The 22,601-nt window shown below is 50.5% G+C and overlaps 1 protein-coding gene across 1 annotated transcript in view; it reads right to left on the bottom strand.

Annotated features, from left to right (window-relative positions):
* Positions 1–1,107: 1,107 nt before the first annotated feature.
* Positions 1,108–22,601, bottom strand: part of RBL2 (RB transcriptional corepressor like 2) — an 817,437-nt gene continuing 795,943 nt past the window's right edge. Inside the window, exon 22 of the mRNA XM_078670248.1 lies at positions 1,108–1,508. Coding sequence (XP_078526374.1) covers positions 1,338–1,508 — 171 coding nt within the window. The 3' untranslated portion in view covers positions 1,108–1,337. The remainder of the gene's footprint in view (positions 1,509–22,601) is intronic.

Below are 22,601 nucleotides of genomic sequence, written 5' to 3'. Positions count from 1 at the left end.
AGAATCACCCCTAAAGAGACATCTTTACAAATGAACTGCTGAATGGAACAATGGCAGGCTCAGAATGGCTGTGGTCATTTTCTGCTTTGTGATACAATGTCTTCAATTATGAAAGTCACATTCCTGGTCTCTGTAGGCAAAATAGATGTATTGTGTAAAGAAGGGTCACGGTCCTATTTTCGTCACAATTTTTAAATTGTAAGAGATGTTCATATTACTCTACTCCTTATTATACCAAATTACCTTTGAAAATACAGCTTTAATTTTTTTTTATTCCTTGTTTTCATCTAACTAAAAATTAAGGGCATGCCATTCCATGGACTAACTAGATGCTGTATTGTGTTTGTTATTTACTTGTTCGTTTACCAACTCCATAACTCGTTGACAAACTAGAAGCTCCAGGCTTTGTGTTTACAAAAAATGCTAATTTGCTGACTTGTACTGTATAAAATACTATAAAAAAGAACTACCTCTAAGAGGAGAGTAATCATTTTCCAAAAACATGATTAGAAAAAATGTGGGTATCTATTTATTTAAAAATTCCCTAGAAGAGGCAAACATTTTGTTGATCACCTCTGAATCCTTAATTCTTTCCAGGGCCATGCTGTCCAATTTCTTAATTTAAAATCAGGCCACTTCTTCCAGTGAGATTGAGAAGTCATCGGAAATCTTCTGTCCGCCAATACCCCAACTTTGAGATGGGGAAGAGTCACAAATGTATGTGAAGATAGCTTAGTGGGACGTTGTGCTAAACCTTACAGACTATCCTTCAAGTACACACTGCCTTCTCTCTGAACCTTTAGGGAACTCCATAGTCAATCATATTTTTACAAGACTGGAAGTGTGTCAAACATTCTGCAACACGTGACTATCAGCCCTGCTCAAACCAGCCCCCCAAAGCTTCCCCTCTAGTCAATCGCATTACGCTGGTCAATAAACATTGGACAAACTTGTTTCTTTATGGCAATACTAACTGCCCGATCTCTGAGTTCAATTACTGTTTGCTTTTGTGCAACATGAATTAATTTTTTTTTCATCCTTCACCCCTTTTACTAATCCAATTATCTACCAGAGTATTTAGACCATAGATTTAGAGTTTTAGAATTCTTTTTTTTTTTTTTAACTAAACTTGGCATTATTTTGCTATGAAATGCACTGTGTGCATGCAAACAATACAAAGCAAGTCTCATGTTTATTTGGCCGCTTATAAAGAAACTGATATTAGAAGGGCGCGCAATTAAATAAGTTATTTTAAAATATACTCCAATATTCAACTATAGGCTTTTAAAATACAGAACATAAAGTGCACCATGAACACTTTTAGAACAAAGTTCAGATCAGTGAGAGCCCCTATCATTGGCCACATCCTGCAATCTTCTCATTAAAGCTGTGTGGTTTTCCGGGCATATTCTCTTTGCAGGAGACTGATTTCCATCTTCTAAAACAATTCCTCTTTTCTTTGTAGGTGTTTCCCCAGTTTTTATCATACTGTTAATGTCCCGTAACGTCTGAATAAAAAACACAAAGAAAGAACCGAAGATATGAATAATTTTACACAGTAAAATGCACAAAACATCTTATTTCTAAGCAACACCTTGTTTACATGGTACAAATTAGCACATTATGTTATTTGCTAATTCTTTATTTTTTGTTCCATTGAAGAGTACAAAATTTCAAATTTTAGCTGAATGATTGCCATAGTTATACAGCCATATGTGATTATTATAAGACAACATAATTGAGAGGAAATGGTCTGTATTATATGGTATGGTTGTGCGACCTCACCTTGTAATACACTTATCAACTCCCTTAGTACCCTAAGTTTTGTTAGTTAAACTTTCAGCTCAACCGTGAATACTAGTGGCTCTGAGCAGCAAGCCCTACACAAAGGAACAAGTGTAAAGGATTCAAACAGTACCAAAACAATTGAAGAAATCGGCAAGTCACCAAAGGAATCAGACACCAATTTATAAATATAGACTGTATCTTTAGACACCACAACAAAAAAGATCCACCGAAGGGTTCTAAAGATATGGAATTTACAAGGTGTAATAAATCAAAGCATTTCACTCAACAATGAACAAGCATTGGTAAATTCAATGAATTTGACATAGAAACTTTTTTCTCAAAAAACTTTGGACTAGGAGTAACGTGGTCACTTGGAGTCACTTTAGGCGACCAACTCCAGTGGGGAGTCAATCAGGAGGACCAGCATTGTCCTCAGAAACAGCTACCTCAGGAGGTAAAGCAGTCTTGAGTCAATTTCAGGAACTTGTATCCTTTGCAGGGCTTTCCTATGGAAGTGGTCCTGATGTAAGGAATGGAAGATGCTCAAAGATTGCTGTGGATGCGATGCGGTCAACGGGGAGCCTGCTGAGACTATGCCTCGGTCCACCAAAAGGGTGAGGTGGTCCTGGTCACAGGGTCGATGTCAATAGAAGTTCTCTTGGTCCTGGCAGAAGCCCAGTCGCCACTGGACTGTGTCCCAGTATTGCTGTCATGGGCCAATCCTTCCTGGGTCGAATACTCGCCCGCTGAAGGTCCCAGTCTTACTCAGGCACTCTTGAGTTCAACTAACTTGGGTGTAACCTGTGCGTGGGGTCCTGGTTTTTGGTGCTCCACAGTGCGGGTTGGCTTTGTGTCACGATTCGCTCCCTGTGCTCTCGTGCCCACCACCAGGGGGCCACATAGTGGGACTTTCCGGTCTTCTAATAAGCTTCCAGACCCTCCCCTGCATGCATATCCTGACTTCCAGCCATTTGGTCACTTATTGGGAATTGACATCCATTCCCAATCCATGCCGGGTTTTGTGAAAGCCAGCCTGCTTATACTTGAAGCCAGCTGTGAGAAGTTGGCCTGATGTGCAGTGTTCACTATTCTAGTGATCACTATATATCAGTCCAAACAACCCTTATTGATGATTGGTTGTAAGTCAACCTTATAGACCAGCTATCCTAGTAGCATGGATACGAGCAGTCTAAGGCTAAGACTCTAGAGGGCGTGTTAAGCCAGCTGTTTTACCATCACATTACCCCTTGAACACCCAGTGAAAGGACACCACACAAGTGTTATGAAAATAAACAATGTATTTATTAGAATCACAACAACCCTGTACTCTTTATGAGGACAGGGTGCTAAGCACACAACAAAACTCTTATGAAAATACTTAAGTTAGCACGTTATACACAAATGCCCGAGGGGCACGAAAAACCATATACTCTAAAAGTGGAATGCGAAATTACTAGCAGGTAAGTACAGTACTAATAGGCTTTGGAATCGCTAGGACTTGACTATAGAATCGTTAGATTACTTCTAGGAGGCCTAGGGGACTCGGGTGCAGAGTGTGCACTCTCACGCGGGATGCGGGACAAAGTCTATGGAGGCTAGATTTCACAAAGTTAGTGTTCACGGGCGAACCCGACCTGGTAGGGAGAAAACGACAGTGGATCCTGACCCTTGGATAGTGAGGCTATGCTGGGGCACCGAAATGCCGAAGTTACCTAGCCCAGGGGCTGCAGCTGCATAGGTCTGAAAAGACGTCGGGAATCCTCGTGCCGGACCAGGAGCCTGGAAGAAGGAAGTTGCTGGCAGGCGACCAGTGAAGAAAAGTTCGATGGATCCAAGCCTGGATCAAGGAAGAAGAAAACCTGAAAGCAGAGGGGACCAAGTTCTTGAATCACTAGCCAGTGATTAAGTGGGCACCAGGATGGCACCGGGCGAAGTCACCGCAGTCAGGTGAGTGGGCGCTGCTGGGCTCTGCAGTCTCTCGGACCAGGAGGCGTTGTCGGCGACCAGGATGGAGGTGCGAGCTGTCCCACGAAGGTTCTTGCTGTCGACGTCGCTGGACCCAGGATTGGGCAACAAGTCTTGGCAAATGCAAGGCCCACGCGGTGGACCTAAAATGGCGTCTTAACCGGACCAGGAGGGTCCAGGGTACTTCTCCGATGGAGGGAAGCAAGGGCCAGTCTGGAGCAACCAGACCAGCAGCAGTGTTGTCGTCGGGCGTCGTTCGGAAGGCCACAAGCCAGCGGGCTAGTAGCCAAACAACGCGATGAGCAGCAAAAAGCAGAAGGGCCCCACGCCGATCGTGGAGATGCTGGGGGGCTGCTCTTCGGTGCTGGAGCTGCTCAGGGTGGGGGCTTCTCGGACCCCAAAGCACTCACCAGGAAATTACTCGGTGGGCTTGCTGTGCAGAAGTCGTGCAGTCTTGGCGATGGCCGGTCCCTCGAGGTCTCGTCACACCCACGGTTCTCAGCTGTGCTGTAGAGGTGGGTAGAGGTCAGAGGTGCCAGGGAAGCCGGGTCTCGTCGAGCTGGGCAGTCGGATTCCGGAGGAAGGACGTGCAGCAGACCGCAGTGTTCTTAGATGGTGCCTGCGGATGCAGGGTGACTACTCCTTAGCCACAAGGGAGAATCTTGAGGAAGAAATCGTGAAGTCCTTTCGTGGAAAGTGGTATCTTGATTCCAAAGATGATCTAATTTGGAAGGGGGCCTGCTCCTACCTTTATCTGGGAAAAGGGGGCTGGCACGCGACTAAGTCCTGCCCTATGGGTGGGACCAGGAGGGGGGTGGTTACACCCCTCTCCTTTGGCGGCCTTTCCCCAGGCCAGGGGCTGGAGTGCCCCTGGTACTGGTTTCAGCCGGCCTATGCTACCGTGAGCACCGGGGTGCCACTTGCAGTCACCTTCCTCTGTAGCCCTGCCTACCTGGAATACACAAAACCCTGTCTGGGACGGTGCTGGCACCGCCCCTGGCAGGAAACCCTTTGTCCTTGCCTCCTGCTCTGGGAGGACTCCCAGCAGCAGGAGGGCAGACTTGTGTCTCGGTGGCAGCATCCATTTTGTGACTTTAACCGGGGTTAGGGGTTACATACATGTCGTGTCCCTCTAGAAGGGTGGAATGCTAACCCCGTCGCCAGAATTGGCGAGGGGTTAGTATTCCAATTCGTATGACACCTTACTCGACATGTTTTGATAAAGCGATACCAGAGTTGGCATATAACCGCGAGGATTATAAAGCACTTAAGAGTATATGGTATGCGATATCATGGAAACGGCTAAGGGATGGATCCCGAAAGCCGCAGACAGGCTCAGCTCATGCCAGAGCACCATCTCACACGATTCCAAGCACTCTGCCTTCAGGATTGTCAAGGCCTGCCATAGGAGTGACTGATAGGAGATCTGTGTGTCCATTTTAGGGTTAGATATAGGTATACTATATCTATAGCAAAGGGTGATTACACCACCTTGCCCCAGCTGTCAAGCAGCCAGTTGTGTCAGATTTGGATGGCCAGCCAGGGGTGGCATAATACATGCTGCAGCCCCTGGTAGGCCCTGGGTACACCTATGCCCTGGGTACCTAAGGTACACTGTACAGGGACTGATAAGGTGACTCAGTATCCAATTTAGATATGTACCTAAGGTACATGGAATCCATTTTACAGAGAGAGCAGTAGGCCTGGGGCCCTGAATAGCAGGGTCCCAGGTCAACTAAGTCAGAAAACCAGCAAAACACCAGGCAAAAAGTTGGGGGCAACATAGTCAGGGATCTACCTTCCTACACCAGCCTACTCATGCCTGAAAATCCACTACCCAGAATTCCCTGCTCACTGCTTTGTCTCCATCCCTGCAGTTCAAGGATGGGTGGAGGAATTCAGCTCACCTGTGGCTGGCTGCTGCTAGCCTGCTCACACCCGATGCATATGATTACTGTGAGCTCCTTTAAGCCCCAGCTCCCTTCGGGCCAAGATTGGCCATTGTAGCTGTTTATTGTTGAGACCGATCTTTGCTTCCAGTGCTCCCTGAGCTTTTGCTATTCTGGTTTAAAAATTTTCCTGAGCTTTAGTTATGCCTTGTTCCTGACCTGGTGCCATTTTCCTTGTTCCTGAATTAGCACTGCCTGCAGTGCTACCTTGACCCCTGAGCCTTAGTATTCCTTGTTCCTGAACTGCAGCAGTTTCCCTTCTCCTGAATTAGCGCTGCTTGCAGTGCTACCTAGTTTCATGAGTTCCTGAGCTATAGTTATTCTTTGTTCCTGTTCCTGGGCTTCAGCTATTTCTTGTTCCTGATTTGCATTACTTGCAGTGCTGTCTTGACTCCTTGTGTCCTGAGCTGTAGCTAATTCCCTGTTCCTGAACTAGCACTGCCTGCAGAGCTACGTTGACTCCTAAAGCTTTAGTAATTCCCTATTCCTGTAATAGCACTGCCTGCAGTTCCATCTTGACTCCTTAGCTTTAGCTCAATTCTTGTTCCTGCCCTAGCACTGCCTTCTATGCTACTTTGTTTTCTTGATTCCGTAATCTGCACTATTCTAGTATACCCTTGTAGCCTCCCCCTTCTGTATATCCTTTTCCAGTCCCTGCCTTTCTGCCCAAATCCTTGGTTCCAGTTCCTAGTTTGCTGTCTTTCTATTCTGCTGTCTTGCTTCTGTTGCCTTGTATGTTTGTTACCTGCTTTCTGCCAAATGTGCCCTGTGATTTCCTTCCTTACCTGTTAAGCACTCCTCCTTGCTAGCTCCTTGTCTATTTTGCTTGTGTTTAGTTCTACCCTCATGCTGTTACTGCTTTGCTGTTCCTGTTTGATCGCCAGGATCCGTGGGCACAGCTGACTACCTAGGTGGTGTTTCTTGTTCACTGTGAGTATTGTCTTTAAGTTACATTTATAACATCACCATAGGTATAAGCTCCACAGACCCTGCCTTTGCATGCATATCCTACATGTGGGTATTTGCAGTCAGTATCTGTAACAGCAATTGTGGGTAAGAAACTTACTGAGCTTCAGTCTTACCGTGTGGAGTTCCTAAGTGCTTTACCCCACACCCCCCTTTATTGTTAATGTTGTTTCATATATATGTCTTGCACATTCGTCCTGGGTGTAATTATTCTGAATGCTAAATTGCCTTGTGAGTGCCCTTCCTTTCTGAGTCTTACCCATCTTGTTCACTTGTACAGGCTTCCCGTATGGATCCCTTTTTGTCCTCTGACTGCCTGTATGATCCTGGGCAGCGCTGTACTCCTCTTCCTGTGTAAGTTTCCTACCCAGTTCTCAGTCCTTGCCCAAGTCCCTGACTGTGTTCCCCACATAGTCCCGGACAGTCCCTGACACTTTGGGCTGAAGACTTTAGGCAACCATCTTGATCCAGCAGGCTTCTTCATCTGTTATATCCCTGTGATGATGGCCCTTGAATAGGACTTTTCCTTGAGCAGGACACAGCAGGCTCGGTCCCTCTCCTTTGTTAGCCACCAGGTGCGGTCCGCAAAGGTGCAGCTTCTCTTTGCTGGTTCCACAAGTGCAGCACGGCGGTCCTTCTTCCAGTCCAGTTGAGATTTGAGATTGGAGTGCCAGGGGTCCCCTACTTATTCATAGAAAATGCCCTCAGGGCAGGATATCGTGGGTAGCCAATGGGCTACCAGGTTCCCTCCCACCTGATGACCACCCAATCCGGCAAAGTGTGGCATCTGGGCATTCAAGGAAGCACCATTCTCCTCACTTCCAATATGGCAGGACCCCATTCCCGGGGTGGTGTGGAGCTGCCCAGCCCAGAGGTGTGGCTACTAAGAGGATTACATGCCCCTGGAAACCTGGTTTGGCAACTGGTTTCCCCTATCATGTCCCAAGTGCCAGCCTGTCTGCATGAACAATAGAGCAGCCACTCCTTAATGTTATCAATTTGCCTATCAAAAGCAACATTTAATTTGAAGCTCGCCATTTGGGAGAACAACAGTGTGGCTTCTTGCCAGAGGGAGGCGACACCTCCTTCCAGAGCAGGCCTCTATTGTATCCTTTCTTGGGAGTCGTTAGCATGTCTCCCCAGGAGGGCAGAAAGTCATCTCAGTGACAGCACCCCATTTGCAAACAGTATGGGCACAGAGGATGTGAGAAAGTGGCTCTATATATACTGGACTAGAATGAAGTACAGTGTGTATAGAGTCCACCAACCCCAGAGGTATAACAGAGGTTAAAGTCAGAACTGACCTTACTCTCCAAAGTGGTAGCTTGGTCGAGCAGTAAGGCAGTACCGGAGGACAGTGTAAAACATTTGTTGCACACACTCAGTCAGCAAAAGGTTTCACACACTCAAGGACTGAACTCCAGGCCAATTGTTTTTATATCCACAGATATAGTTGTTATATTTTTAGAACCAACAGTTATAAAAATATACTTTTCTGGTATGAGTACTCTCATGTAATTACTTTGCAAGGGAGCAATAACGTTAGTGCACACAATGATTACAGTAAAGGTAGTAAGCAACACAATCCTAAAACACACTCTAGCATTGAGCTCAATGGATTTTCTACATATAAGTACAGTTGATTACTTTATGGATTACTTTAGTAGTTCCAGGACTAGATCTGAGATTCAGTCCTGGGGTCTAAGCTGAAACCAGGTTAAAAAAAACGTTTTAGTTACTGTAGTGAAGTTTCATAAATATAAAGCTGTTTTAAAAGTTCACACTTAGAAACTTTGACAATGATATTCAATGGGAGAAATTTCAGGTTGCAGGTAAAGTATGATCGCGTTACTTTTGTAACCCAGCACTGGTCTCCTAGGGCCAACACTGGGGACTTAACTCAAAACAGGTAGGTATTTGCGTTTCAGTATTTTGTACGATTTTTAAGGAATATTTTCAGTTTTCAAAAGTAGACACTTGGAAGAAATTTCATAGAAAAGCATACACTGGGTTCCTATGGAGAAAATACAGATTACTAGTAAACCCGCTAGGGATTACTTTTGCGGTTCATTACTGGGCTGAAAGGTTATAGCACTGACTTCTCCCCAGGTCACAGGTGAGTACTTCTGAATTCGGACTTTGGCTGATTTTATGTGTATATTTCCAGTTTTCAAAACTTCACACTGGGTGCAGGGTGTTTTTGAGCCGTCGGGCGCTCAATGTTATCCAATGAGGATCTTGAAAAGGGAACAAAGGCTGCAGGCTCGGGGACGGAGACTCTCCAGGGGCGACCAACACATTGAGAGGTAAGTTGGGATCTTGGAGCACAGGTAGGTACTCCACAGGGAGGCACAGGGGGCTGTAGGGCACGGGGTGTCTTTGGGTGTCGGAAAAGCTTACCCTCGGCTAGTCGCGGTTGGGGTGGTCCCTGGTTCTGAGTCTGCAGGCATCGGCGGGTTCGTCGAGGAGGGTCTTTCACACTGGACCTTGGGTCCTAGTCGCCGGGGGGACGTCCTCGTGGTCTTGGTTCGGGTTGGCGTGGCCCGGGCTCGGCTGGTGCAGAGTGGGCTGGTCCGGAGCTTCCTGGTGGACACCAGGTGGGTTGTTGCAGCAGAGCCTCTGCTGATGGGAGTCCCAATCTTCAAGAGGGTCAAGGCAGGCAGGTCCTCTGGGTGTCCCAAGGTTGCTGTCCGCGGGGGTCACCAGGTTTAGGCAGGAGCAGGTACCAGGATCAACAGGCCGGTAGGGCTGGGGCCAAGTCAGTTGTTGTTGTCCTGTTGTTAGCAGCTGCACGGCGGGTCTTCTTCTTCTTGATCATCTTTCTTCTTTTTGGTATCGGGATCTCCGGAAGGAAGGTTCAGGGAGCCCCTAAATACAGGATGGTGCATTGTTGCAGGCCCAGGAGAACGGGGGGCTCTCCACCCAGGGGCCCAGCAACATGTCTGCTGGGTGGCAGCCTCTGCAGCCACTCAGCCCAAATGTGGATTGTAGGTTCGGGTTTTGGAGTGCATCTCTAAGATGCCCTCTGGTGCATCGTACATTAAATCCCACACTGGAATCAGTGCGGGTTTAATGTGCTGAGAAGTTTGGTACCGAACTTGTCAGTCTTCAGTGTAGCCATTATGGTGCTGTGGAGTTCGTGATGACAACCTCCCAGCACCAAATACTCTTAATGGCATCACTGCACTTACAGTGCCCAGGAATGGCCCTGGGTACTGTAGGGGCACAGGGCTCATGCACCTGTGCCCTCACCTCTGGCATAGGGCACCCAGCTAGAGGGGTGACTGAAGTATGCCAGGGCAGTGGGTCCTGTGGGCATGGCACGCAGAGATGTGTGCCATGTCGACTCTTGTTTTAGTTCTGTACTTAGGCACTCAGCCTGCAAAGGCAGTGTGTGGGTGCCAGGGTACAGGTCCCCTGAGGGTGGCACAATAAGTGCTGCAGCCCTCAGGGGTCTTCCCTGGTCACCATGCCCTGGGTACCTAGGGTACCATTTACTAGGGGCTGACAGGTGGCCAGAGATGCCAATTGGGTCTTTTGTTTCAGCATAGTTTTAGGGAAGGAACACAGGCCCTGGGTACCTGGTTGGCAGGAACCCAGGGCACATTCAGTCAAAGTACATCAGCAGTTCAAAAAAAGTGGGGGCATACCAATGCAAGAAAGATGGCACTTTCTCACAGGGGACTGAAGGAATCAAAGTGGCAACTTTACTAAAGTTGCACACTGGCAACTTGTTACATTAATTTTGACCTGAGAATTGTCTGACTTAATATTACAAGTTGTTTGATACCATGGATGACCCACTTTGGTCGCACTATTCCAGAGTTAGCATAGCAGAGGTGTCAACGTGTAACTCTGTGCTTGCCAATTGAGTGACCAAGCTTTTCCACTAAACCACATTGTAGCGTTTTTATTATCAGAACAAGTAAAATTGCATGTTCTGCCCGTGAAATATGTTGCACCCTGACTTAGGACTCGACAGGCTGGCCATAGGGGTGATGTACACATATTATCAGGGGGAAATCTGTCTTTGCCATTATTCTTTGTTTTATTTTAACCAATGTCTATAGATTTGTTCAGTCATAATTATGCAATGTAAACAAGAAAGGATAGTAGAACAGGATGTCCGATGCAATAGATATCAGTTTGTGAGAAGTACATGGTTCAATATGAAATAACATGAGTGCCAAACAAAAAAAAACAGATCACATTAACAGCGTGAATATTGAAGATGTCCACATGCATTATATCTTGCAGTCTATCCATGGGGTGCGAACCGTAGTATCAAGCATATATACATAAACAACATTCAACATACTTCATTTTATAACACCATGGGTCCCAACTCCCTCCCTCTCGGGAACGGGACAGCAGCCAATCAACTTGTTGCACAAGTTACTACTTGTGTAACGATATATCTGTAAGAGACATTAGTTAGTATTAGATTCCTTACCTTAGAATATCCCCAGGCGTCAGACTGGATCCGGAAATTTTTGCGTAGCAGTACCCTTGCGCGTCGGTAGGCGTCGTCTGCGGCTCCGCGTCCGTCGTCGGCGTCGTGGGCGCCGTGATGACGTCGTCGGAGTACTTAGACGCCGCCTCCGCGTGCTGACGTCAGTTCTTAGACACAGCTTTTCCGCGCCAGAAACGCAGAGCCATGTTAAAAACTAACACTGGTGCCATTGAAACTAGGGCCCTGAAAGGGGACAACCCTAACCCTAGATATTGGTTCGCAGAACGGGGAGGATGGGTGGGTCGGTAAGGAATCTAATACTAACTAATGTCTCTTACAGATATATCGTTACACAAGTAGTAACTTGTGCATCTGAAAGAGACACGTTAGTATTAGATTCCTTACCTTAGAATAGATACCCCAGCAATACCAACCCCGGTGGTGGGTCTGCGAACCAATACTCACACCAGAAAGTCCTGGAGTACGGAACGGCCAAAGAAGCCATCCCTCCGGACTTGGCTGTCCAGGCAGTAGTGTCTCGCAAACGTGTGCAGCGATGCCCACGTAGCTGCCTGACAGATGTCTTGTAAGGGCACACCCCTGCCCAGGGCAGTGGTAGTCGCCGTGGCTCGGGTAGAATGAGCCCGCAATCCAGCAGGGGGCTCCTTCCTAGCCAAGGAGTAGCAAGCCTGGATACACAAGATGATCCACCGGGAGATGGTCCGCTTGTGCACCGCTTTCCCCTTCTTAGCGCCCACGTAACCAACAAAGAGTTGGTATCCACCCGGAACTGGGGTGTGCGATCCAGATAAAACGAGAGCGCACGTTTTGGGTCCAGACGATGGAGCCGCTCTTCCTCTTTAGAGGGATGCGGTGGCGGAAAGAATGTAGGCAAGGTGATAGACTGCCCAATGTGGAAGGCCGTGACGACCTTGGGCAGGAAAGATGGTTTGGTACGTAGCACCACTTTGTCCGGATGGCCAGAAAGGAAAGGTGGAGTACAAGAAAGAGCCTGGAGCTCACTCACTCTCCTGGCAGAGGTGATGGCAACCAGGAAAGCAGTCTTCAGAGTCAGAAGGCGAAGAGGGCAATTGTGAAGTGGCTCAAAGGGAGCGCACATCAGAAAAGTCAGAACCAGGTTCAAGTCCCACTGAGGCATCACAAACGGAACAGGAGGAAAAGTGTGAGTGATGCCTTTAAGAAATCTGTTCACAATAGGGGACTTGAACAAAGAAGGCTGATCAGGTAGCCTGAGAAAGGCTGAAAGGGCAGAAAGGTAGCCCTTGATAGTGCCCAGAGCAGAGCCCTACTGGGCAAGAGAAAGAAGGAAGAGAAGAACCTCTGAAAGAGGGGCAGCAAGAGGATCCACAGCCTTTGCTGTGCACCATGCCACAAATCTGTTCCACCTGCAGGCGTATACCGACTTTGTGGAGGGACGCCTGGCTGCCAGAATGACGTTACAGACTTCAGGAGGCAAGTCAAATGGCCTCAACTGTCGCCGCTCAATCTCCAAGCATGGAGGTGGAGACTGGACAGGTTCGGGTGGAGGACCGTCCCCTGCTGCTGCGACAGAAGGTCCTCCTGAAGAGGCAGACGAACCGGGGGATCGACTGACATACTGAGTAGCTCGGGATACCAGTACCTTCGAGCCCAGTCCGGAGCCACAAGGATGACTTGGGCCCTGTCGCGCCTGATCTTCTTCAGCACTCTGGGCAGAAGTGGTATAGGCGGAAAGGCGTACAATAGACCGCAACTCCACTCGCGACGAAAAGCGTCTCCGAGCGAGTGCCGCCTTGGAAATTCCAACGCGCAGAACTGATGACATTGCGCGTTCTCTTCGGTGGCGAATAGATCTAACCAAGGCTCTCCCCCATTGCTGAAAGAGGCCTTGCGCCACGTCCGAGTTCAGACGCCATTCGTGATCCATCATGCACCTGCGGCTGAGTTCGTCCGCCCTGGGGTTCAGAGAACCTGCCAGGTGTTGAACCACCAGGGACACGCCCTGATGTTCCAGCCATTGCCAAAGGCGCAGAGCCTCCTGGCAAAGGGTCCACGACACCACCCCGCCCTGTTTGTTGCAGTACCACATGGCGGTGGTGTTGTCCGTGAACACCTGCACTACACGCCCCCGGAAAGAGGGGAGGAATGCCTTCAGTGCTAGACGAATCACCCGAAGCTCCAACATGTTGATGTGGAGTCGAGTCTCCGCCGGAGACCAGAGGCCTCTGATCTCCGCCTCTCCCATGTGGCCTCCCCAGCCCTGGAGGGACGCGTCCGTCACAACTACGTGCTCCGGTTGGGGAAGGGAGAGGGATCTGCCGCAGACCCAATCGCGGTCCGTGAGCCACCACTGCAACTGTCTCGCAGTGCCCTCCGAGATCAGGACATGGTCGGATAGGTTGCCTTGATGCTGGGCCCACTGATACTTCAGGTCCCACTGCAGAGCCCGCATCCGCCACCTGGCGTGATGCACCAGCAGGATGCAGGAGGCCATCAGCCCCAGAAGCCGCAGCGTCAACCTGACCGAAACCCGGGATAACGGCTGAAAGATGGGAATCAGAGCCTGAATATCCCGGACCCGCTGCTCGGGTGGATAAACCCGAAACTGCGCCGAGTCTAGAACCGCTCCGATGAAGAGGAGCTTCTGAGAGGGGCACAGGTGTGACTTTGGCACATTGATCGAGAACCCCAGCTGATGCAGGAGGTCTGCCGTAGTCTGGAGGTGGCTGACGACTGTCTGGGGCGAGCCCGCCTTCAACAGCCAGTCGTCGAGGTAGGGGAAGACTGAAACCCCTAACCTGCGCAGATGAGCTGCGACCACCGCCATCACCTTTGTGAACACCCGTGGGGCGCTGGTAAGGCCGAAGGGGAGCACGGTAAACTGAAAGTGCTCGTGGCCAACCGTGAACCGCAGGTAGCGCCGGTGGGCCGGCAGGACGGGGATGTGGAAATAAGCGTCCTGCAAGTCCAACGCTACCATCCAGTCTCCTGGATCCAGGGCAGCTAAGACCTGAGCCAGCGTCAGCATCTTGAACTTCTCCTTCCGGAGGAAGCCGTTGACGTTCCGTAGGTCCAAGATAGGGCGCAGGCCCCCTTTGCCCTTCTTGGGTACCAGGAAGTAGTGGGAGTAGCAACCACACCCTACTTCTGGCCCAGGAACGCGCTCGATGGCCCCTTTGGCCAAGAGGGCCGTAACTTCCTCCTGCAGAAGTCGCAAGTGATCCCCCGATACACGGTGGTTCTGCGGTGGCATGGTTGGACGAGTCGCCTCGAAGGGGAGGGAGTAGCCCCTTCGGACGATCTGCAGCACCCACCTGTCCGACGTGACAGTGCGCCAGTGGAGGTGGTGATGGCGAACCCTGCCCCCCACTGGCGTCACATGGGCCTGAAAGCACGGACTAGGAGGGTTTTGAGGCGGATGCTGCGGGGGAAGGTGTGGACTGACCTCGCCGCTGCCCACGACCACCTGGACGGCGGTTCCCACAGCCGCCACCGCGTTGGGTATTGCCCTGCGGCGCGTGGCTGGCGGCACGTGCGGGCGCACCCCTTCCGTGGCCACGAAAGGAGTGATAGGCAGCCGGTTGCTGGCGTTGGCCCGAGAGGCCTAAGGACTTGGCCGTAGCCCTGGAGTCCTTAAAACGCTCAAGCGCATGGTCTGCCTTGTCGCCAAAGAGGCGACGGCCATCGAACGGCATGTCCATGAGCGTGCTCTGGACATCTGCCGAGAAGTTGGCGGATCTCAGCCAGGCGTGGCGTCTGACCGCCACCGTCGTTGCCATCGCTCTACCCAGCGAGTCAGTGGTATCCAGCCCACACCGGATGGAATACTTGGCTGCATCCCGGCCCTCCACAAGGGCTTGGCCGAGCTTGGCCCGTACCTCCAACGGACACTCTGGCAGCACTTCCGCGACCTTATCCCACACAGAGTGGGTGTAACGTCCCAAGAGGCAGGCGGTGTTGGAAGACCGCAGGCCCAAACTAATGGATGAGAAGATCTTCTTCCCATACTGGTCATACCTCTTGGATTCCCGATCCGGCGGGGCCGACGGGAATGCGGTTTGGGAATTGGAGGCCTGGATGACCAGGCTCTCGGGGGTAGGGTGGGAGGACAGAAAACATGGGTCGCCCGGGGCGGGGCGGTGGCGTCTGGCCACGTTCCTATCTACGGGCGAACCCGTAGCGGGCTTGGACCAAGTGCCCAGAAGAACGTCAGTCAAGGCCTCATTAAAGGGCAGCAGAGGCTCGGCCGAGCTTGACTGCGGTTTAAGGACCTCAGTGAGGAGGTTAGTCCTCACGGCCGCGACGGGGAGCTCAAGGTTTAAGGCCTTGGCAGCCCTCATCAGCACCACACTATATGTTGCCCCCTCCTCCGAAGCCACGGTAGGAGGGGAGACAAACCCAGGGTCTGGAGAGGTGTCCAGGCCACTGGCCTCCCCAAGGTCTTCTGTCCAGTCCTCACGAGACTGACACTCCCTGGTCAGAGGGTCCTCAGACCCCTCCCAGTCCTCTCCTTCACCCATCTCCTGAAATTCAGGGTCCTCAACCAATGGGGCCTGTTCATAAAAGTGAAATTCACCCAACGGCGTCTGGAGCGGCGCCCAACGGGGCCGTCCCGACGGCCGAACATGAACGGAAGTAGAACCGGGGTCGGCGCCGCCCGAGGACGGAGGCGACACCTGAGGGTCCGACGCCGGGGAGGCCGTCAGATCCACCGGCGACGAACCAGATCCCGAAGGAGGACCAGCGGCGTCCTGCGGCGCCGGGCCCGAAGGCGCCGGCGGCGTCGGAGCAACTGGACCCCTCGGCGCCGGGCCCGAAGGCGCCGGCGGCGTCGGGATAACAGGGACCTGCGGCGCCGGGCCCGAAGGCATCGGCGGCGTCGGGGCCGAAGCACCCGACGGCGTCGGGGCCGGAGCCGCCGACCCGCTAGGGCTCCCAGACGGGTCCGCTGGGCCCGGAGGCGCCGCGGAGCCCGTCGGAGGAGAGAGTTTCCTCATGGCCATGAGGAAGCGCTTGACCTCCTCCGGCGTCGCGTTGAGCCCAGGAACCGTAGGGTATGGGGCTGGACGCGGCGCCCGCGACTCCGACGGAGCCGCGTGGGCGGTGTCACCCGAACCCCCGGCCGCATCGCGCGAGCGTCGGGGGGAGTCCGAGGAGCGATGACGCCGCTTGGACTTCTTGTGCCGCTTACCTGACGACGACTTCGACCCGGAGGAGTGCGGCCTACTCTCGGAGCTGTGGTGGCTCCGGGCCCGCGACCTGTCCCTCGACCTCCCATGGGATCGGGACCTCTCACGGCGCGGGGCCGATTGCCGGAGTTCGAGGCGCCTACGGGACCGCTCCCGCCTGGCTTTCGAAGAGAGGGCCCGGCAGTCGGAGCAGGCCTTGTCGTCGTGGTCGACGCCCAAACACGACAAACACACGCGGTGAGGATCCGTGACCGACATCAGCCGGTCGCAATCGTCGCAATGCTTGAAGCCGGGCATCCCTATCGGCACCGTTTCGGAGTCGAGAGACTTCGAAATAGTAATCAAAAAGGATCAAAAAGTTTAGTCAAAATTGACTAGGGTTACTGCTTTTTCCAGATCTGCGCTTGCTGGCGCGGAAAAAAGAAGAACTGACGTCAGCACGCGGAGGCGGCGTCTAAGTACTCCGACGACGTCATCATGGCGCCCACGACGCCGACGACGGACGTGGAGCCGCAGGCGACGCCTACCGACGCTCAAGGGTACTGCTACGCAAAAACTTCCGGATCCAGTCTGACGCCTGGGGATATTCTAAGGTAAGGAATCTAATACTAACGTGTCTCTTTCAGATCAACATGGCAGGATAATAATGATGCCACCATGAATTTGCCAATCCACGCTAAAGTCACCAAGTGGAGTTCAGGAGACCCCAAACTCCAAAACCCATTAACCGTACAGGGGAGCAATTTCTAAGTCCTGTAGCCCTTGTAGCATAGTCTCCCAATATTTGTCAAAAGGAACCCTGCAAAGACCTCTGGCCTCTTCCCTCCGCAGTGCAAAAACCTCTACACTGCCCCACTTAAGTGTCGCTTTGCACGAATGCTGTATTGTCGGAAGTGTGGTTGCTTTCAGGTCATTGTTATTGCCAAATGTATGAATCGGCTGGTCACTTTTTTGGATCTTTTACACCTATTTAGCCCCAGTAATGCTCCCTCCAAGGTGTGGAGGTCTGTACGATCTGTCAGGGTGATTAGTATATTTGTAACTTCAGTCCACAGTGCAGCAGCAGCTGGGCATGACCAGAACATGTGTGTCATATTCACGTTGTGCGCGTGGCACCGGGGGCAAAGAGAGGAGGACCCAAATATTTTAAGTAAAGTAGCCGGGGTGAGATATGCCCTATGCAGTATGTTATATTGTATATACTGGAATTTGGCATTTCGAGACACCCTGCGTGGGTAATGAATGATTAGTTCCCATTCCTTGGGAGTTGAGGCACAGCCCACATCAATCTCCCAGAGTCTGCATGTGGACGACAAAGGGTCTGTTTTCGTTTGGGCCAAATCTTTGACGAGCCAGATTATGAGTTTGCGGCTTATCCCCATGAAGTGTAGGACGAGGGTCAGTGGGTGTTGTTCCAGTTCGGTGTCTGTCACATTCCACAGATGTCCCAACTCAGCTGCCAGCGTGCCATGGGCTAGAAAGTGCCCCACCAGCAGCTCATATTCTTCCTGTAGCTCGCCATAGGGTATTAGCACCCAGTCTCTGAACAGGATCATCCGCTAAGGTCAACCCAACCTCTCTCAATACCGCCAGGCTTTCCCTACCTATGTGTGTGTGAAATGGCACCATGAAGTTCAATCCAATGGCTGGAGAACATGGGATCATATCCGCCATAAGTTTTAGGCCTCTCATAACTCTGGCAGGCCACGCTCACCAGACCATTCACCCCTCGAGGGATCATCGGTCCAGGAAGTAGCATCGACCCCACCACTTCCTGCACTCTATGCATTGGCAATCCACTCACCTCATCCAGTTGCCTCTCAGCTAACCATCTAGCAAGCCATTGCAGAGGCGCGGCTAAATAATATTGTTCAAAGTTTCGCGCACCTAGGCCACCCCTCTCCACTGGCAACTGCAGTCTACGGAGTGCCACTCATCCCCTGGTCTTGTTCAAGATAACTCAAAATGGCAACTCCATAAAGGTGGAGCGGGGCTCCGCCATCGGTGAATTATGAAAGAAGTACAAAAGGCAGAGGAGCATCACTATTTTAGAGAGAGAAATTCGCCCTCATACTGTGAGCGGGACAGTACTCTAGAAGGCCATCTGTGGGCGCAGGGAAGATGTGGCCCTAGTCAAGTTCCTATCAATGAGATCCTTTTTTGTGTGGTAAATGCAGATCCCCAGGTATTGAAAGGAGAGAGGTTCCCACTGTGATGACCTACTGTGGGGTGCAATCCACACATGAAGGGAATAAACAAGAATTTGTCCAGTTGACGTCCAATCCTGATGCCCATCGGAATCCCTCTAGCATCTCTATAATCGCCAGTGGCACCATCCTCAGGGTAAAGTGCAATGGGGAGAGGGGACAGCCCTGACAAGTGCCCCTACTCCCCTCGAAAGAGGGCGACACGTACGGTCCAATTTTTACCCTGGCAGTTGGTGCGGTCTACAAACGTATGTATCTCTGCAGTCTCCCTATGATACCCATTTCTGATAAGGTGGCAAAAAGTTAACCCCAGTCAACGGTGTTGAACGCCTTCTCGAGGTCCAACACCAAACCGGCTACATATGGCTATCGCTGTGGAGGCGGGTGGTGGATCTATCTGGAATGAAGCAGTTTTGATCCATGTGGACCAGATGTGGCATATGTTCAATCAGATGGAGTGCCACTACCTTGATAGGATTTTATAGTCCATTCCCAACCTGGACAAATGACGGTAGGATCTCAGTTTCATCTGATCTCAGTCAGGCTTGACCATGGACACTAGCAGGGATTCATGCATGGATTGTGGTAGGTTCCCTTCGCAAAGGGCAGCCTGGTATACTACCAGCAGTCTGGGGGCCAAGAATGGTTCAGCTGCATTATAAAACTCGGTTGGAAAGCGGTCTAATCACAGAGTTTTCAGTGTGGCTGTTCCCTTATTCACCTGCGTATCTCCTGCACCTCCAGAGGGGTACACTCCTCTCTCGCTAGTGGGCAGAGGGTTGTCAGTTCTGGGCCGGCAAGGAACTTCATAATGTCTGTCTGATGCTCCACATGCAGAGGGTAATATAATCTGCAATAATACCCTGTGAAGGCTTCCTGTATGTTCGGTTGGCTGGAGCGTATGCGGCCCATGTGATCTCTGATCATTGTGATGGGTTGTGTTGGTGCTGCGAAGGAGCCAGGCCAAAAACCAGCCCGATTTGTGCCTCTCCATGTGCATCTTGGCCTGCTATGCCTTGAAGTCTGTACATCGTAGTTGTTCTTTTAGATGTACGTGGTGTTTTTAAGTGTCTATCAGTGTGGGCAATGCTGTGGTATCTGATCTGGCTGCAGTCTCTTGCGTTCCCAGAAGAGTTTGTTTGCATTAGTTTCCTGTGTAAAGTAGCTCTAGCACTAGCTCCCACTATTGCCCTTATGCAGCGGCCCCTCAACCCCACCTTCATTACCTCCCACTCCACTGTTCTAGAGGTGGCCGTGTCCCAGTTATCTGTAAAATAATTAGTAACAGACTCTCTCCTTTCCTCACAGAACACCTGATCCTCCAACAGTGTTGGGTGCAATCTCCAAGTGGGAACTGGGGGTCGCGGTGCCCCCCATCCAATATGTACCTGCAAAGGTTTGTGGTCTGAGAAAGTCTTCCCCAGATATTCTGGATATAGCGCCTGTGCTTGTAGTGTGTGATGACAGTAAATATAATACAATCTGACGTGCAGGTCATGTCCTGCGGAATAGTAAGAGCACTCACAATAACTTGGCGTCTCAAACAAGTAGTTGGTGAGCTACCAGTAGCTCTCCACCTACCTGTGAGTAGCTCTCCTGGGTCTAGGTCATCCTATTAAACATTAAAGCCTTTGCTTGGTTGAAATATTATTTGCTTGCCCAAATTAAAATGCATATATTTCAGACAAAAATTTGTGTTTTTTCAGAACTGATAAAAGCTGATGATTTGGAGAAAAATGGTTATATTTTCAAAATATATTTAAAGCTGCTACTTGAGTTGGAAGGAATATGCTACTTACCAGTATGTCGGGCTGCTGACATTTATATCTGTGCATAGATCGCCGCCTAGTGTTGGGTTCGGATGATTGCACATTGTTGTCCTGGAAGAGTCTTCGAAGTATCACGAGATAGGTGGCTCCTCCCTTGGACTACAGTGTGCATGGGCATCCTCTCCAACTTCAAATTGTTTTTCGCCATTGTGGCAGAGATGGAGTGTAATACAGTAAGTGATGACCATGCCTGAGAATGATTCTGAGTGCTACAGCTGCGACAGGCACCGGGGAGGAGGGCGTGCGATATAAATGTCAGCAGCCCTACATGCCAAAAACAGATGCATACTGGTAAGTAGCATATTCCGTTCGAGGCATGTGGGCTGCTGAATTTATATCTGTGCATAGAATAAATAGCAGTATCCTCCTCAGCGGCGGTTGCCCGTGCCAGCTGCAGAGGTCTGAAAAAGAGTTCTGAGAACAGCCTGACCTACAGCAGCTTGCTGTTTGGAGTGTACATCCACGCAGTAGTGTTTGGTGAATGTGTGTATGGTGGTCCATGTGGCTGCTCTACATATATCCTCTAGAGGAATGTAACCTAGGAAAGCCATGGATGCCCCTAACTTGCGTGTGGAATGCGCTCTTGGGGGAACTGTCAATGTGTGTTTAGCTTTCTGATAACAGATTTGTATGCACTTAACAATCCAGCTGGCTATACCTGACTTGGAAATGGGGTTGCCTTTGTGTTGTGGAGAGAAGGCAACAAACATTTGCTTAGTCTTCCTGAAATCCTTTGTCCTGTCTATGTAATAAAGAAGAGCTCTTTTAACATCTAGCGTGTGCAGCGCTCTGTCTGCCACCGAGTCTGGATTTGGGAAGAAAACGGGCAGTTCTATGGTTTGGTTAATGTGGAACTGCGACACCACTTTAGGCATGAATTTCGGGTAAGTACGCAGCACCACCCGATTAGCATGAATCTGTATGAATGGCTCTTGAATAGTTAGGGCTTGAAGCTCACTAACTCTCCTTAGCGATGTTATTGTCACTAGAAAAGCCACTTTCCATGTCAGAAACTGTATCTCACAAGAGTGAAGAGGTTCAAAGGGTGGTCCCATTAGTCTGGTGAGAACTATGTTCAGATTCCAGACAGGTGAAGGAGGGTGTCTGGGAGGAATCACTCTTTTGAGTCCTTCCATAAAAGCTTTAATGGCTGGCACTCTAAAAAGAGAAAGATGCTGTCTGTTTTGAAGATAAGCTGCCATTGCAGCCAAATGTATCCAAATGGAACTATATGCCAGATTGCATCTGTATAGGTGCAACAAATAACATATAATGTTTTGTGTGGATGCATCTAGCGGATTTATGTCATTATTAGAACAGTAAATTACAAATCGCTTCCATTTGGCCGCGTAGCATGCCCTGGTTGTAGTTCTTCTTGCTTCCATGATGATGTCCATACAGTCAGGGGGCAGGTTGAGGTAGCCAAACTCTATGACCTCAGGAGCCATATTGCAAGGCTCAACTGTTGCGGATCTGGGTGCTGAATGTCTCCACGGTTCTGAGTGAGGAGACTGGGCTTGAGTTGCAGGCGTTTGTGAGGCACCACTGAAAGTTCTAGGAACGTGGTGTACCACGCTAGCCGTGCCCACGTTGGAGCAACTAGGATGAGCGTCATGGAGTGCTGCCGCAGTTTGCGTGCCACTAGCGGTATGAGCGGTACTGGAGGAAAAGCGTACGCAAATCTACCTGACCAGTTCATCCATATCGCATTGCCCTGAGACTGCGGGTGTGGGAACCTGGCGGCGAAGGTTTGGCATTTTGCGTTTTCCTTTGTGGCGAATAGGTCTATCTCTGGATGACCCCACTGCTGGAAATATGGTTGGAGCACTGAGGGGTGTATCTCCCACTCGGGCATTTGGTGGCTGTGCCTGCTGAGCAGGTCCGCCATCTGGTTGTCTTTGCCTGGGAGATGTTCCGCCATGAGGAACATGTTCCTTTGAATGGCCCACCTCCACATGCTCTGGGCTAGATGAGACAATTGTGGAGAGTGCGTGCCTCCCTGCTTCTGGATGTAATACATGGCAGTCATGTTGTCCGTCCGGATCAGCACGACTTTGTTGCAAAGATGCAGTTTGAAGGCTTTCATTGCCATGAAAATCGCCATGAGCTCCAACAGGTTGATATGCATCTTTTGCTGCTGCGCTGTCCATAGTCCCTGCACTGTATAATGGAGGACATGCGCTCCCCAACCCTGGAGAGATGCGTCCGTTGTCAGCACTATCTGTGGTACAGGCTCTTGGAACGGTCGTCCCCAG

The sequence above is a fragment of the Lissotriton helveticus genome, chromosome 12 (genome assembly GCF_964261635.1).
Source record: "Lissotriton helveticus chromosome 12, aLisHel1.1, whole genome shotgun sequence".
Lineage (NCBI taxonomy): Eukaryota > Metazoa > Chordata > Amphibia > Caudata > Salamandridae > Lissotriton > Lissotriton helveticus.
Note: the sequence above shows the minus strand (reverse complement) of the source record. Positions and strands in the feature narration are given on the sequence as shown.